Raw genomic sequence first — 18,235 nt, 5'->3', positions numbered from 1 at the left:
GAATATGAAAAACAACTTGAAAGAATTCAAGCCAACAAGTTTAAGCAGATTGAAGTACTTTCAACTCTAGAAAAAAAAAGGACAAAGCTGCGCTCTGATTTGGCAAAAACTATTGGCATCTTGAACCCCCTTTTTTTATTTTATTTGGTAGTAACTTTCTATTTTCTAAACTTTAATATATGTTAATCTTCTTTGCTTGCCAACAATAGAAAAGTTTCAAGTACTTTCCATTAATCGAGTTAATAACTTTTCCTAACTCGATATCTTTAATTTGATAGGCATTTCCAGAATACGTCCCTGTTATTTGAAAGGAACCTTCCAAACTATGGGACCACTTGCCCAAAAATCTCGATTTCTTTTCCATCGGTAAAATAACTTTTAAAACTAATTCTCCTATTTTGAAAGACTTTACCTTAATTCGATGATTGTAACTTCGAACAACGCTTTCTTTTAGTCGAATCACATTATCGAGTGCCAGGATTCGTTCCGAATCCAATTCATTTAACTTATCGAACGTTGCATTCCAATAATCATCAACTGGCAAATCATTCTATTTTGATACCCTTAAAGTATTCAAATTAATTTCTAATGGTAATACTGCATCATGACCATACATCAATTTATAAGGTGAAGTTCGTGTTGATCCTCTTGGCAAATTTTGATAAGCCCATAGTACTTGGCTTAAAGTTTCATGCCAAGTTTGAGGCTTATTTTCGATATGCTTTTTAATCAGACTTATCAGAATTTTATTTGCTGCCTCTACTTGCCCGTTAGCCTGTGCATAATAAGGAGTCGAAGTAACCATAGTAATACTCATTGCAGCAGCATAATTCTTAATTCTCTGACTAGTAAACATGGTCCCTTGGTCAGTACTTAATGTTTGAGGAATACCAAATTGATGAATAATATGTTCCTCAACAAAGTCTATTATTTCACTTTGGCCAACTTCTATTAAAGGAACTACTTCATCCTATTTTGTGAAATAACCAATAGCTACTAAAATAATTTGTGCTGTTTAGAAGAAGGAGGGTGAATTAACCCAATTAAATCTAAAGTCCAACCTCTAATAGCCATGGCTTTATTATCGAATGTAACTCAGCCGCTGGAATCTATTGTATCGAACCATGTTTCTGACACTCTTGACATGCTTTTGCATAATCTATACAATCTTTTATCATAGATGGCCAATATACATGATTGCGATATAGCACCCATCCTATTTTCTTTCCTGCCTGATGAACACCACATATTCCATTATGAACTTCACCCAAAGCAATATTTTGTTCTTCTCGACTTAAGCATCTTGATAAACTTCCATCAATCCATTTTTTGTACAACTATCAGCCATTAAGACAAAGTTTATTGCTTGTAACTTTACCTTTCTATCAATTGTAATACTGGGATCTCTCAAATAATGAGCAATAGGTTTTCTCCAATCAGAATCCTCCTATTCATCCACACACAAAACTTCTCTTTCATTTACTGGCACTAAAATTTGATGGATACCAGATCATTTCTTCAGAGTTTCTGGACCAACCCGATATCTCGAAGCAAAATGGGCTAACTTGTTAGCAATTTCATTATGAATTCTAGGGATATGTACCAGAGAAACCTTCTGAAAAGATGTTAATAACTCCCAAGCAGTTACTAAATATTTCTGTAATGTCTCATTATTACACTTATACTCTTTCGACAATTACTTTAAAACTAACTGTGAATCCCCTAAGATCTGAACCTCTAAAGCTCCTTTGTCGATTAAAATTTCAAGTCCCGAAATCAGAGCCTCATATTCAGCCACATTATTAAAACAAGGGTACTTAATTTCGAACAAAAATTCTGATGGAATACCCTCTGTTGAAATAATGAGGATTCCAACCCATGCACCATCTTTATGCTTAAATCCATCAAAATACAATTTCCAATAGTTGATTTCCACATCAACTATATCTGCCACTGGTCATTTAGAACTTTCAAATTATCCACAAGAAAATCTGCAATGACCTATCCTTTCACAGCCTTGGCCGAAACATATTGTAAATCAAATTCTGTTAATGCTAACATCTATTTCCCCAACCGTCCTCTTAACATAGGGAAACTCAACATATATTTTATGAAATCGGTTTGTGCTATAACTTTCACTGTTTTAGCCACCATGTAACACTTTAATTTCATACATGCATGATATAAAGATAAGCACAATTTCTCAATCGGGGAGTATTTCATTTCAATGTCGGTTAAAACTCGACTAAGATAATAAACCGCTTGTTCATCCCCATTTTCATCATCTTGGGCCAACATACAACCTATAGTAGTTTCAATTGCTGCAATGTATAATTTCAAAGGTTCAGATGGTCGAACATTTGCCATAATTGGGGCTTGAGACAAATAAGTTTTAATCGAATCAAACGTCGATTGATGGGCTGTGGTCCACTCAAAATGTGAATCATTTTTTAATTTTACTAAAGGTGCAAACACTCTAATTTGATCTAAAAGATTCGAAATGAACCTTTGAAGATAATTCACTTTCCCCAAAAACAATTGTACTTCTTTCTTCGATTTGGGTGCAGACGATGCTAATATGGCATCAACTTTATTTTTATCAATAGCTATCCCTTTTTTATGAACAACAAAACCTAAGAAATTTCCAGCCGATACCCCAAAAGCACACTTCAAGGGATTCATTTTTAATCCTTTCTTCCTCATAGTAAGGAACGCCTTTCTTAAATGGTCAATATGCTGACTTACAGAAATCGATTTGACCATCACACATCGATATACACATCCATAAATTTACCGATAAACTCATGAAAAAAGGCATTCATTGCTCACTGATATGTTGCTCCAGCATTTTTCAAACCAAAAGGCATAACCACCCACTGATATGTACCTAATGCCCCAGGACAATGGAAGGCAATTTTAGCCACATCATCTTCTGCAATGAAAATTTGGTTATATCCAGAATAACCGTCCATGAAACTAAGAATTTCATTTCCTGCTGCAGAATTGATTAACATATCGGCAATTGGCATAAAATATTCATCCTTTGGGGTAGCATTATTTAAATTGAAAAAATCGATACATACACTTAATTTCCCATTTTTCTTCATTACTAGGATGATATTCGATACTGACTCCACATATCGAGCAGTTCGAATAAACTTTGCTTTGATCAAGCGTTCTATTTCTTCCTTAATCTTTATATTAATTTCAGGAGCAAATCGTCTCGGAGTTTGCTTCACTGGTCGAGCATTGGGTTTCAATGCTAATCGATGTTCTACTAATGAACGATCGAGACCAGGCATCTGATGATAATCCCATGCAAAATAATCTTTAAATTCATGTAACAAATTGAAGAGTTCAGTTCAAAAAGGATCGGCAAGATCTTTACAAATATACATATTTTGAACATCATCAGGAGTCCCTAAATTAATTTCTTCTAAGCGATCTTGAGATTTGAACCCTTTATAATGATCATCCTCTTTGATTGAGTCTTTTTTGAATCCCAAAGGTTCCAAATCATATATACAATCAAAGGTAAAATCAATAGAATCATCAGAAATAGAAGAAACCTGATCTTTAACTAAATTATTACTTTTATTTTCTACACAGTGAGCCTCTGCTATTAAATTGGTAGTCCGACTCACATAATTAGTTTCATTACAAGTATTAGGGAAATCATAACTAAATTTGACTAGAAGTGTCAAATCGAGCACACTACAATTAGTAAATCTACTAATCCTATCTGATTCAACTTTATCAGAAGAATCATCTTTATTTTCTAAAAATTGAAAATTATTTAAATAATTATGCAAAGTTACCAGGTAGTCGGAAACTTTCTCAACCTGGTCCATACTTCAGCCTTCGAGGTCTTCAAGAAAGACAATCCCAACCTTTCGGCTCGAAACCCAAGTCCAGATAGCGCAATTTCACCGAAAACCCCTCCGAAGTCAAATAACACCCTTCACAATTGTAAGGATTCAAAGATCGATTAACATTTAAAGGCTTCAATTTACGATTATATATCCTAAAATTGACATGCATTTGTTCGACGTATAAACTCAAATCTGCTTTGACAACTTCAGGTTTACCTTCTTTAGTCCGTAGAAGCACACTCTGATGCACTGTAGATGGTACAGCACCCATGCCATGAATCCAATCTCTCCCTAGCAAGGCATTATAACTAGCCTTTGATGGCACTACCACAAATACAGAATGTCTCTCCGAAGACCCCATCTTTACAGTCAATGTGACTAGCCCTCTCGCTGGCGTAGAGTTCCTACTAAAATTAGTCATAACAATGTTTGTAGGGACTAACTCTTCAAAATGTATCCCTACTTTTCCTAACATCTTTTCAGGCAGAAGACTAATCGCTGCCCTTCCATCAATCAACACCTTGTTTATTTTGAACCTATTCAAAACAGCAACAACATAAAGGGGACACAGATGAGACATTTGTCTTTTAGTAGGATGAGAAAAGATACCTGGCTTATCTTCTATGCGAATAAAAGAGAAAGCATCTTCATCTTCTTGATCATAATCCTCATCTGGATTACTTTCTCATTCTCCAAAGTACTCAGTAGGAATTATCGAAAATGTTCCTACCATATCATCATCTCCCTCATCAAAGTATTCCTCATTAACATCAACATCCTTATGTTTATCAATCCCAGAGGACTGAGCCACTGCCTTCCCATTTTTTATCTTTGCTGGTGATGGAATTTCCTTGGGATAAGTCTCTCTATCAGAAGGAAAGACAATGCGAGAATGTACAGAGGGAGTTGCCCCCATGCTTGCTTCCTTACCTGTCTCTATTTGAAGATTCTTACTTTGAGTGAAACTCCTTCTTCCACCTCTTCCTCTTGGGTAACCCATGGCACGTCCTCGATAGAAAGCATATTGATTTCGAGACAGTGCTCGATGCCCCCACTGAGGATTGTGTCGATACAAATGATCACGCCTGTGGAATTCTTGACAATTTCTAATCTACTAAACACCTTTGGCCTGAGATTGACTCAAAGGTGCAGTTACATCACGCTGAGGAGTCTTTGAACTAGAACCCTCCATACGTCGAATCGGCTACCTCTAGCGCGCCTGCTCTTCCCTATGAGCCAATTCCTTCTTCATTCGTTCTTTTTCAAAGATTGCTGCCGCCTCAGCATCAAAGACAGCATTGCACCGAGGACACAGAGATACGTCCCGGTCTTTAATCTTCTGCTGAAATAAGAAATCCAGCAAGCCATCTCCCGTTCTGGGATAAACAGATCTCACCTATGACTCGAAATGATCAAGAGCCACATCGAAATCATAAGACATGCCAACCATGTTCACCCGCAAGTTGGGTTCAACATAACTAGCATCAACCTCGAAGGGATCAACGTCAACCTTCATCTCCTTCTTGCCATCATCAAATTTCAACCGTCCTTCCATGATTGCTTCTTAAATCCAATCCCTGAAACGGACACAACTGTTAGTCGAATGACTTGTTGCTTGATGAAATTTACAGTAAGGCTTTCCCTTTAAATCTTTAATGGAAAGTAAAGTTCTACCCTCAGGTAAAACTAATTATTTATCCTTAAGCAACACATCGAAAATCTGATCAGATTTCGAGATACCAAAACTATATTTTTTCACACTCTTAAGTTTTGAATCATTCGACTTTTCACTATTAGGAAGTTTTTTCAGTAAAGAGCAAACATATGGAGGACCTTTCTTAAGTTCAGCTAAATCGACTTCGGTTTACTCTTCGACCTTTGCTCATTTCTATATTTTTCTTTCTCCTTTTTCATAAGTTCGGTCTGTCGAACCTTCTCAGCCAAATGATCCAGATCAGGAGTATGCACATTAAGCAACTTTCTGCGCATATAAAATTCTAACCCCATTGTCGCTATTTTCACAATCTCACTTTCAGGTAATGTTACATAGCACTTACTTCTAGCATTTTTGAAACGTATTAAATAATCATCGATGGTTTCACCATCTTCACGTTTCAAAGCTACTAGATCAGTAACTGCTACATTCATTTCCCCTCGATAAAACTGAGCGTGAAAAGCAGTTTCCAACTGATTCCATGTTGTAATCAAATTTGGTCTAAGATTCGAAAACCAAGTAAGTGCATTCTTTGTCAATGATGAAGGAATGAAATTCACATCATTGGCTAAATTTCCGATCTCGACCAAATAACGAGCAACATGTTCAGTAGTTGATTCTCCGACTTCTCCAGCAAATTTTGTGGTTATTTTTGAATTTTTTACCCCTCTTGGCACTTCAGCCATCTGAACCACTTGGGAAAAAAGCAGACACAATGTGGTTAATTCATAAAACCAACATTCAATCCAACCCGATTCAGTACTTCTTCTACAATCCTAGTGACTTGATAACGATCACCATGCAATCCATTTAAAACATCATCAGCATTTTCACCTCAGAGAACCACACGAGGATTTTCTCGATTTGGAATATTATTTTCATTTTGAAAAATGTTTTCCATCCCCTTATTATTTTCCCGGGCATTTTGCCTTTCACCTTCATCATAATCAACGATTCGAGCAATCCTCTCAACTTGTCTAGCGAGACGCTCGAATCTTGACTCATCATCATCCATCATGGGATTCAATATTGTAGTCATTTGTTGAGTCAATAAATTGACCAAGTCATGGTGACTTTCCTCCACTTGCTATCGATATACTGCCATCGAATTGGCGGCATTCGAAGTGGAGCCCACATGATAATCACGAGAATACTCAGAATGTTGTTGTGAGTTTTGAGCATTATTTACTCCATTTAAATTCCCAAAACGGACAGGGGGCATAAAACCACCCACCGGTGGGGTATAACCAGGAGGAAGACTATAAGGAGGCCAACCAGCGGTTAATGGAGGTTGATATGGTGGCACAGGACCACGTGGACGAGTATTATGTCCAACATTCCTAGTTTGTATAGTCGTAGCGGCTATACTTTCAGTTCCAATTATACCTTTTGAACGTGAAGATACGTCGGCTTGTTGCATGGATACTGGTATGCTATCATTGGTGGAAGAACCACCATTCACATTTGATAATTCATCAGCCATGTGAATGATCTTTCCACTTCGTAATCGCATACACTAAAATTACTGGAAAAGAATTTATTTAACACACTTCGATTTAAAAATTGTCCCACCGGGCGTGCCAATTTGTTTTGTCGATTTTTAGCAAATCGATGGTGGTTCGATATCTAGTGGTCTAGGAGCGAAACCTGCTCCTCTATGCGAGTACTAGTTTTCTAGAAGTGCATCAAAGCGTCTCCGATTAGACATGTATTAAAAATAAAAAAAAAAACAAAATAAATTTGTAAATTGATAAATGAGACCTAGAAATTAAAGTTTTGAAAATTAGATAAATGGTAAAGAGAAAATTTTTGCATGAAGATTAAAAGAGAACAATAAAAATACCTTAGAATAAATTAAAGAACTTTAACAGAAAGAACGAAATGCAGGAAGATAAATTAGACAAATAAAGTGAAGAACACTTGATAAATATGATTAATTGAAATGTTAAAGTTACAATAAAGATAAATTAAGAAAATGAAGAAGATGGAAGGAACCCTACAGAAAATATAATTCGATTGCAATCTCAGGAATTCGTTGGAATGTGAGAGTGCTAGAGTGTTTTTTCCGAGTAAAAGTTCCAACCATTATTCCCTAACACCTCACAGTATTTATAGGCTATCTTACATAACGGTTAATTAAATTACAATTAATTACAATTAAATAAAAAATTACGAATTTAAAATACAATCACTCTTGGTAACCGTTTTCGCTGCGTGATTGTAGATATTCCCCATATTTTTCCCGTGTGATAGAAACCACGAACTTTCTCACTTCCACAACTACTCGATCAGCTTTTTCGAAAACCTTACTCAATTTCTCGAATCAAGTCTTCTACTCTATTTAACTTATTCGATCAATAAAACAATCGAAATCCAATCCGCGCTTTACTTTTTTGATTCAACTCATTTATATCAAAAATATTTTTCGATCAACAGGCTCCAATTGAAAAATATTAAAATGTTTGACTTAGGTATTTGTATCTAACGTTGACATGATTAATCTTTATTTTACTTGTAAGCAATTCTTGAAGTTTCTTTGGTGGGAAAAGTATTTTTTAGAGATTAAAAAATTAAATAGTGAAAAAAATTAATAAAAAATAAAAGAATTGGTTCACAAAATCATCACATACCAAAGCCATGCTTTCACATATCTCAAAGTCGTCCCTCCACATAATGAATTAATGATATATGGAGCTTTCTAGGAACTACATTTCTTGAGGCTGTCCCTCTCATACAACCTCCGCCCCGGGGTCTTTTTATTATTATTATTATTATTATTATTATTATTATTATTATTATTATTATTATACGATTATTTTAATTTTATTTTTCAAAAAAATATGATTGAATCTTCCTACTGTTATATGTTGTTATTATTTTTATTACTACTATTATTAGATGTGACTCTCACTATTATTTTTGTTATTATTATTACCCTTAATATTATTATTATTATCATCGTCATTGATATTATTATTATTATTATTATTATTATTATTATTATTATTATAATTATTATTATTATTGCTAGATGTTACTCTCACTATTATTTTTGTTATTATTATTATATTTATTATTATTATTATTATTATTGTCATTGATATTATTATTATTATTATTAGATGTCACCCTCAATATTATTTTGGTTATTATTGTTACGCTTATTATTATTATTATCATCATTGATATTATTATTATTATTATTATTATTATCATTATTATTATTATTATTATACGAACAAAATAATTTAATTTTTCAAATCAATCTCCTTTGTTGCTAACATTTTTATGTTTTTGAAGCTTTTTCAAATTTTGTTTTTTTGGGTCTTAGCTTTTTAAGAATTTATGCATATGAGAAAGTAGAAGATGAAATTATAGAAGGCATAGGTAATGTTATTGGATAATGAATAGTAATTGAGTCTGAACTTTTTGTTTAGGTGGGTTGTGGATGTGGTCCATATAACAAAGTTCAAAAAAAATTCATTGTTCAATTTGTCTAAGAAAATTCGTCATTATAGGGTTGGTCCTACTAGACCATGTAAGGAGCAGTCTACAAATACATTTAATTTTGAGACAAAACTAGTATTTCTAATAAGTTCAGTACGGATACAATCTAAGCCATTCATTTGGAATATTTTTGCATGATCCTTTAAGGATCAGATTATTCTTTTCCACCAAAGATATTCCCTTACTATTATGAGGCTATATAGAAAAAGTTTGGGAACCAACTATAACAAAGGCAATTCAAGCTAATTTTTTGTATTTTTAATTTTGAAATTCAAAAAATTAGAATAGTAGAAGATTATTTTTTATTTAAATATAATAAATTTATTTTTTAATTTGTTGACTTTAATTGACTACATTTCTAATTGATTCTATAAGAGAACCGAACTGATATAATATGCGTATAAACAAATTTATTGAACCAAATTTTATGGTGGTTATGATTATAATAGTTGTATTAGTTATGAAATTTTGACAATATATAAAAAATGCAGTTAAAATTAACGTTATATTCATTTATTATTTCATAATTTTTTATAATTTGATTACATAATTATTTTTTATTTTTTAAACTAAAAAGTATTTACTAAATAATAAAAATTATGACCGATTTAGTTAAGCCAAATATAGTCAATTTTCAGGACTTTATTGTGTTCATAGATTTAACTTTTCTGGTTAACGTTTCTTTTCTTAAGTTTTTTTATAGGACTTTTTGTAAAGTCTGTAATTTTTTTGTTGGGCTTTATGCACCAATTTAATCCTACCAATTTTGTTAGGCTGATTTTATAACCCAAAAGAAAAAAAAAATCAGTTTTGTTGTGATTATTAAAAGACACCAAAATGGGTTTTCTGTTTTCTCGTTATAATCATAACTCGACCCAAAAAGACAATTTTTATATGGTCATTGAAAATTTCTTTTTAACATTGTGGCTACACATATTATATTGACCCTAGAATCACTCTTTCACATAAATAATATTATAATATTTTTCATCTCTAAAACTCACTAAAACTCAAAACAATAAAAAAGAGAATTTTTATCATTTCAAAACATATTTATTTCATTTAATGGAACACACTAAAAGTATATGGATTAAGTCTTTATATAGGTAATTTTTTTTAATAAAATAATAATTCATGAACAAAGAATCAACTTGTAATGACAGTGAGAACTTTTAAGAATTTTACTGCTGCCATCCTATGAGTTGGTTTCATTAATTTTTGCTTGACTTGTCAAACTTAGTTTTTTGCACTAGACATAGTTTTCATAATCTTCTAATCGATGTGACAACTTGGTTGAATTTATTAATATTGTCTTCCTTAAACCAAATTTGCAGAATAATCATTCTAAGTATCTTTTTTAAATTTTGAAATAATTTAGCCTTCAATAGCTTTATAAATATATCTACAACTTGTTCTTTGGTAAGACAGTATTCAATCACAACTTCTTTCTAATTCATCAACTCTATAATTTTGTAAAATCAAATATCAAAATGCTTTGATCTTTCGTAAAATACTGGATTTTTACAAAGTGCAATAGCTGACTTGTTATCACAAAATATTATTGTTTGAGTACTTTATTTCTCATTCAATTCTTCAAGAATTCTTCTTAAACAAAATGCTTGTGTTGCACAACTTGTTGCCGTTATATATTCTACTTCTGCTGTAGAGAGTGCTAATACTGGATGTTTCTTCGATAATCATGAAATCCGAACCAAGGTGAAATGCAATTTCCGAAGTACTTTTTCTTGTTTCAGTATCTCCAACCCAATCACTATTAGTTTAACCGACAACATTCACTTCATTAGTATTTTCATAATAAATTCCATCATTTGAAGTACCTTTGATATATCAAAGAATCCATTTTGTTGCTTGCAAATGGTTGGTACAAGGCTCTTCCATAAATCTGCTAAAGAATCCAACCCCAAACAAAATATCTAGTCTAGTTATAGTTAAGTTCCTCAGACCTCCAATCAAGCTTTTTGTAATAAGTGGGATTTACTAATCTTTCTTTATCTCTTCTCGGCAACTTGAACTTTTCTTCAACCAGAGTACAAACTCTTTTTGAATGCTAGATCTGAAATTTCTTCAAAATATTATTTGCATATTTCTTCTATGAAATGAAGATTCTATCATCTTTCTGAATAGCTTCAATGCCGAAAAAATAAGACATCAAACCCATATCTGTTATTTCAAAATGTTTTATCATACCCTTCCTGAATTCTATAATTATCTTCAAATTATTACCGATAAATATCAAATCATCAACATAAAGGTACACAATCAAGATAGCAAGTTCAATAAACTTGATATAAAGAGTATACTCAAATGGACATTTTCTGAAATTATTTTCAATGAAATAAGAATCAATCTTATTGTACCACGCTTTTGGTGCTTGCTTTAACCTGACAACGCTTTCTTCAACCTATAAATTTTATCATATTTTCTAGAAATTTCATATCTTACAGGTTCCTCAATATATACTTCTTTTTCTAAAGTATAATTTAGAAATTCTGATTTAACATCCATCTGATGTATTTTTCACTTATTTTGGATTGAGAGTGAAATAAGCATTTGAATAATATCTAATCTAGATCCAGGAGGAAATACTTCGAAGTAATCAATACCATATTTTTGTTTGTATTCTTTAGCAACTAATCTTGCTTTGGAATGATCAACATTATCATTGGATTTGAACTTAGTTTTATAAACCTACTTTACTCCAATAGGCTTGTTATCAGTTAGTAAATCTGTCAGCTCCCATGTGTCATTACTCTCAATGGCACGAATCTCCTCATCCATTATTTTCTTTCAATTGTTGTTTCTAGAGGTTTCTTCAAAGTTCAACAGCTCTCAATCCAAAAATAAAGCCAATTTGATGATTTCTTCATTGGATGGATCATTATCATTGCGAACTTCGCAATCTACCAATCTAGCAGGTAGCATTCGCTTTCTTTGAAGTCTTCTAGACAATTCTAATTGTTCAATAGTGTTTGGTTGTCCTTCTTTTTCAACATAACTATTTGGAATTACGGTCGGATACTATTCTATCTTTGCATTCCTACCCAACATGTCTTTCTCATCAGATGCCACGTCTCTATTGATGATCACTATCTTTGTTTCTGGATTGTACAACTTGTATGCTTTTGAGCCTATGCTATAGCCGATAAATATGCACTTCTCATCTTTATCATCTAACTTCTTCCTTAATTGATCTAGAATATGGGTATAAGCAATACACTCAAAGACTCTGAAATGATAAATAGAAGGTTGTTTTCCGCTCCAAGCTTCTTTAGGAGTTTTATCATGAACACTCTTTGTTGGACACCTATTTAAAATATGTATTGCTACTGCTTCTACCCTAAATTCTTTAGGAATTTCTTTTGACTTGAGCATGCATCTAACCATATCCATGATGGTTCTATTCTTTCTTTCACCAACTCTATTTTGTTGAGGAGTATTGATAAGAAATTAGAACGAAGGATAAAGGGATAAGAAAAAAAAGATGGAGAAAACACACAGTAAAAACATAAGAAGATAGATAAAGATTTTTCTAGTAGACCCCTAAGATACCTGTTCTTAGCAACCTAAGTCACCAAAAGGAATTCCCTACTAGACCTTCCAAGAACATGTCCTTGACAACCTAGATTAGAGGGCTGAAGTTGAAAAAACCACCACGCGGATTCACCTTAGGATGGATCCTTCAATCTTCTTCATGCAACAAGCGAAGCAAATCACTCACCTCACTTAATCACATAAAAAGATGTGCATAAAGCAACTAAAAATTTTATTCATCAAAAGTTGTTTAAATTATCTCACCAAATGTGTTTAAATAAGCCCCTAACAAACCAACAAAAGATAAGATAAGATAACATAATTTAAATCTTCTAAAGATAAGATAACTAATTTAAATCAGATGTGATCTTATTGGAGTAGATCAGATTTGATTTAAATTTAAATTCCTAAAGATATGATAACTAATTTAAATCAGATTTGATCATATTAGATTAGATCAGATTTGATTTAAATTTAAAATTTCTAAATATACTACTAAGTAAATCAGAAGTAAATTAAATCTTCCAACGAACTCTAACAGTAAAACAAATTAAAATAAATGCCTAAAAATTTGAAAATTAATAATAATTTAAGCCTCCCGTTGAACTTGAAAAGCATTATTGGGATTCTTGCTATCCTGACTTAGCCGATGGGCCTTATGAGTTGTTGCCATTTCAGCACCACTGTTTTTGAGACAGACTCTTGATCTTCTTGATGTCCAAGACCGGCATGGTATAGTTCTTCTAGTATTCAGATCATTGAATGTGACAAGATTACCATTCTGGCCCTTAGCTCTAAAATGGAAAAAATGCCCTTCTGACCACGTATCAAGTGTATCTGGTTGTTAGTTGGTGTTAAAGTTCATGTTGCTTAAACTATTCTGAACATGCAAGATATCCTGTTCTTCTGTTTGTTTTGAGAATTTTAATTTTATAACCACTTTATTTCTTAACAAATGCCTTGAGTGTCTTGAAGACATCATATGCTTCTAATTTTTGCTTCAGAAAGTACACCTATGTATATCTACTAAAATCCTCAATAAAAATGATAAAGTACCTGCTACCACTCTTGTTTGGAACCTCAATAGAACGAAAATTTGAATGCACAATTTCAAGTAATCATCTGCATTCCATAACTTTTCTGTAGGGAATGGATCTCTATATTTTTTTAGTTGATAAATCTCACAAACACGATCATGAATATGAACCCATGGTAGAACAAAAACAAGTTTTTTTTCTCAACAGGTAGTTTAAGCCAGAAAAATGAAAATGCCCAAACCGCATATGCCATAGCCAACTATCATCAAATATTACAGAACTCATACAAGATGGATTAACTTGTTGAATTTTTAATGAAAATATTATGTTTAAAGTTATCTTTTCTTTATTTATGAACCTTCTGTTATTGTCAAACACTGTGGAATATCCACAATAAGTTATCATCTTGTATCCTTTCTTGGATAATTGCCCCATACTTAGTAAATGCAATAAAGTTCAAGAGCATAGAAAACATCATAAATATAACTCAAAGAACCATCACTCAATATAATTGATATCACCCTTTTTCCTTCAATAGGGATCTATTATCAAACTTCAATAATAATTTAACTGAATCATCTAGTGAAGAAAATAATTCTTTTACCAGACATATGATTATTGTAGGAATTATCCAAGTACCATATATTTTCATCTTCAGCACATGAATTACTGGTAAAAATTAAAGTTTGAGTACCCAGATTATCATTAGTATTTTGATGCTGATTTTCTGCAATGTTTACTTGATTGTTATTTTATCATTCTGAATCTGCAATTTTTTGCTTTGTGTCTATACTTTCCATCATAAAACTTGTTGAAATTGGTTCTTTCTTGATAAAAATTGCCTTGACCTCTTCCTCGGTTGGCAGGTCTGAAATTTGTTCTATCTTTTCCTTGATTAGGTGGTGTAAATTTATTATAACTTTCTTGGTTGTAATTTCCATGACCTTTGCCTCTGAAACTTTCTCTACCTCTACTTTGAAAATTGAAACCACAACCTCCTCCTTCTTGTATATGACTTGATTCTACAATATTGTTTAAATTCACCTGACTTTTTAGAGCTTCTTCGATTGCTTTTTCAAACTTCTCTAATATTCTACTGATATGCCTTTTCATGATTCCGTGCAACTCTGCAATCGTTATGGTATCCATATTGTGGATCTCTAGTATTGTAGTCACCACATGGTCATACTTCATCAGCATAGAGCGAAGAATTTTCTCCACCACTTTACTATCGGACATGTCTTTTTCACAGACTCTCATCTTATTGACAAGATCTATAACACGAGCAAAATATTGCTCTATGGTTTCTAGGCTAGACATTTCATATCTTTTATATTCTCTTCTCAAAGACTGTAGCTTTGCTTTCTGATCTTTATCTACGCCTTTGTACGACAACTTCAATGTGTTCAATGTCTTTTTTGCACTTTTGGCATTTGCTATTTTTTCAAACACCATAAAATCTACACCTTGATGAATTTGAGATAGCATCAATCTCTCCTCTGTTGGGGATCATCAGCTCCTTGTTGCAAATCTAGTTAAATAAAATTCCATAGATTATGATCCTTCAAATGGATAGACATCAAAGTCTCCTAGTAACTGTAATTAAGTTTCCTATCTAATTTGGGATTGGACCACACAACATTGAAAGTGTTTGCTATGAACAAACAACTATGTGAGAACATTCTTATAGCTCACAAAGTCTCAAACATTTTGCCCTAGATTGAACCAGTTCTAATACCAAATATACGTATAATGCCTATAATTAATTGGCCTTAGGATCACTCACTCACATAAATAACACGATCATATTTTTCATCTCTCAAATTCACTAACACTCAAAATAATAAAGGAGAGAATTTCTAACATTTCAAAACATATTCATTTCATTGATGGAACAAACTAAAAGTACATGGATTAAGCTTTTATATATGCAAATTTCTTCTAACAAAATAATAATTTATGAAGCACAAATCAATTTGTAATAGCTATGAGAACTTTTAAGAATTTTACTACCACGATTCTATGAGTTAGCTTCATTATCTGTAGTTTTCATAATCTTCTAATTAAGGTGACAACTTAGTTTAATTTACTAAGAATTATGTATTTTCTAGGACTAATATTTGAAAAATAAAGTTTCACATTAGGAAAAGGGCCTAGCAATTATAAAACCTCAACAACCATTATATATATCACCTATTCGAATTCAAATTAAATGCTAAGCTTTTTTGACATGAATGCTAAGTTTATATGAACTCTGTATGTTTGCTATAAGTTAGATTATCCCAACCATATCTCTGTAAAAAAAAGGCATTATAAGATCATGGATTCCCCTACCATAATAATTATTTTTTTAAATCTTGTAGATCACTAGTTTTGTATTTTTAGTGAAGGTCAACCAACCAAAAAAGACTCCCTTCAAAAGAGGATTCTGATGCAGAATTTCACAAAACCACAATTCGGCAAGTGCACTGTTGGAGGGCCAAATGTTGGTTTAAAATTTCTCGAAAAGAATTGCTTCATCCATAGTATAGTGTCAAACCAACAGTTGACCCTAATCAACGTTTATATGACTAGTTACCCATTATTCGCTTCACACACACTCATGCATTCTTTTCAATTCACATTACATATGGATTTATTTTTCATACATTCCATTTGGGGTAACCTTTGTCCCCTTTTTTATTGTTTTCACATTTTATTTTTTTCTTTTTTCATTTTTCTTTTCTTTTATTTTGAAACATGGTATATACACAATTTTTTTCAAAAGATAAATGCATATGGTTTAAGCATTTAATGCATAAATATGTACCTATTTCCCGAAATTTTCAATGAACATCCAAAATACACTTTTATCTTCTAACGATGTTCCCAAACTCCCTTACACTTAGATGATACACACTTACTAGCCTAAGCTAATCAAAGATGCAAATTAAGGACATTAATGGTTTTCTGCTTAGGGTTGTGAAGTGCTAGAATTAAGAACAAAGGGTTAATAAGGCTCAAAATTGGGTAACAATGGTAGATAAAAGGGTGAATGCTGATGTGTGAAAAATAATCCAACACAAACTCACCGGCAAGTGTGATGAGTTATTTTGGTGGAAAAATGAATTTCTCCCAAAACACACAAATCTAACCGGCAAGCGCACCGGGTCGCATCAAGTAATAAAAACTCACGGGAGTGAGGTCGATCCCACAGGGATTGAAGGATTGAGCAATTTTAGTTTAGTAGTTGATTTAGTCAAGCAAATCAAGATTTGGTTGATTGATTGGTGACTTGCAGAATTTAAATTGCATTGAAAGTAAAGAGAACAGGAAATAAATTGCTGAATCTTAAATAACAAGAAATTAAATGGCAGAAACTTAGATTGCAAGAAATATAAATTGTAGAATCTTAGAGTGCAAGAAATGTAAATAGCTTGAAATGTAAAGGGGATTGGGGATTTGATTTGCAGAATTTAAACAAGGAAAAGTAAATTGCATCAAGTAAAGAAGTAGAAGAGGGCGTGGATGAAATCAGATCTTGAAGCAGAGAAGTAAATGAAAGCATTAAACAGAATGTAAATTTGGAATTTAGATCTCAGGACCCAGAGACTAGAAAACCAAGTCTAGATCTCAATGCCTTCCTAGATCCAACAAGAACAATTGCAAGGGAAATGTAAATTGCAAAGAAATTAGATGAAACAGAAAATTAAATTCAAGTAAGCAGTAAAGAAACAGAGAGATCCAAGGATGAGATTGAAACAGAATTCCTTCAATTCTCCAACCCAAGATCCAAGACAGTTGTAATTGAAATTGAAAGCAATAAAACTAAGAGGAAGAGAATGGAATTCTCCTTCCCCAAACTAAGAAATTAAAGATCACTCAGTAACTAAAACTCTTTGAAAATTCAAAAAGAAAGCTCTATGAAAAATAATAAAAGGAAGCTCCCAAATAACTTGAATTCTACCCTATTTATACACTTTCTTCAAATGATCTTCAAGCCTTGAGTTGGGCCTTTGCTCTTGGTGGAATTGGGTTGAAAGAGGCCTTGGTTGATTGCTCTTGGAGTTTGGAGAGGAACCAAAGTGAACCAATTGAACCGGATTGGATTTTTATAGAAGTTGGAGTAAAAGTTTGAGCCAAAGTTAGGGGTCTAACTTTTGCTCAAACTTTTCATATCAGATAGCCCATTTTACTGATGCCAACGTTGGTGCCAAAGTTAGGGGTCTAACTTTAGCTCCAACGTTGGCCCTTCCTAATGCACCAATGGCGCCAACGTTAGCCCAAAAGTTAGGGGGCTAACGTTGGCGCAAACGTTGGCTAGCCCTGGAACAAATTTTTCATGCCAACGTTAGCCTCCAAGTTAGGGGGCTAACGTTGGCGCAAACGTTGGCTACCCCTGGAACAAATTTTTCATGCCAACGTTAGCCTCCAAGTTAGGGGGCTAACGTTGGCGCAAACGTTGAGTAGACCTGGGTGAATTTTTCAATTCTCACGTTAGCCTCCAAGTTAGGGGGCTAACTTTGAGGCTAACTTTTCACCCAAAAGTTTGTGCAAAAGTTTGAGGGCTAACT

General features: G+C 32.9%; 2 protein-coding genes across 2 annotated transcripts; both read right to left on the bottom strand.

Moving 5' to 3' along the window:
* Positions 1–252: 252 nt before the first annotated feature.
* LOC140175645 (uncharacterized) lies at positions 253–2,367 on the bottom strand. Its single transcript, XM_072204172.1, has 7 exons — positions 2,175–2,367; positions 1,736–1,953; positions 1,538–1,615; positions 1,194–1,337; positions 764–970; positions 413–550; positions 253–297 (listed from the first exon to the last, which is right to left on the bottom strand). The coding sequence occupies exons 1-7, from the start codon at positions 2,365–2,367 to the stop codon at positions 253–255; spliced, it is 1,023 nt and encodes a 340-aa protein (XP_072060273.1).
* Positions 2,368–2,825: 458 nt separating this feature from the next.
* On the bottom strand, positions 2,826–4,452 carry LOC140175644 (uncharacterized). Its single transcript, XM_072204171.1, has 3 exons — positions 3,891–4,452; positions 3,645–3,778; positions 2,826–3,302 (listed from the first exon to the last, which is right to left on the bottom strand). The coding sequence occupies exons 1-3, from the start codon at positions 4,450–4,452 to the stop codon at positions 2,826–2,828; spliced, it is 1,173 nt and encodes a 390-aa protein (XP_072060272.1).
* Positions 4,453–18,235: the final 13,783 nt, after the last annotated feature.

The sequence above is a fragment of the Arachis hypogaea genome, chromosome 10 (genome assembly GCF_003086295.3).
Source record: "Arachis hypogaea cultivar Tifrunner chromosome 10, arahy.Tifrunner.gnm2.J5K5, whole genome shotgun sequence".
Classification (NCBI taxonomy): domain Eukaryota; kingdom Viridiplantae; phylum Streptophyta; class Magnoliopsida; order Fabales; family Fabaceae; genus Arachis; species Arachis hypogaea.
The sequence above is the reverse complement of the archived record's forward strand: the minus strand, read 5'-3'. Positions and strand labels throughout refer to the sequence as shown.

Bases quoted from the DNA above. Each gene is read 5' to 3' on its own strand.
- LOC140175645 (XM_072204172.1), bottom strand. From the start codon at position 2,367: ATGGCAAATGTTCGACCATCTGAACCTTTGAAATTATACATTGCAGCA. The intron at 551-763 runs GTAGAGGCAGCA...GTATCAAAATAG, and splicing joins ATGCACAGGCTAACGGGCAA to AATGATTTGCCAGTTGATGA. The intron at 298-412 runs GTAAAGTCTTTC...TTCAAATAACAG, and splicing joins GTTACAATCATCGAATTAAG to GGACGTATTCTGGAAATGCC.
- LOC140175644 (XM_072204171.1), bottom strand. From the start codon at position 4,452: ATGTCTCATCTGTGTCCCCTTTATGTTGTTGCTGTTTTGAATAGGTTC. The intron at 3,779-3,890 runs GTTGGGATTGTC...TTCAATTTTTAG, and splicing joins CTTGGGTTTCGAGCCGAAAG to AAAATAAAGATGATTCTTCT. The intron at 3,303-3,644 runs GTGAGTCGGACT...GATTATCATCAG, and splicing joins CTTGTAATGAAACTAATTAT to ATGCCTGGTCTCGATCGTTC.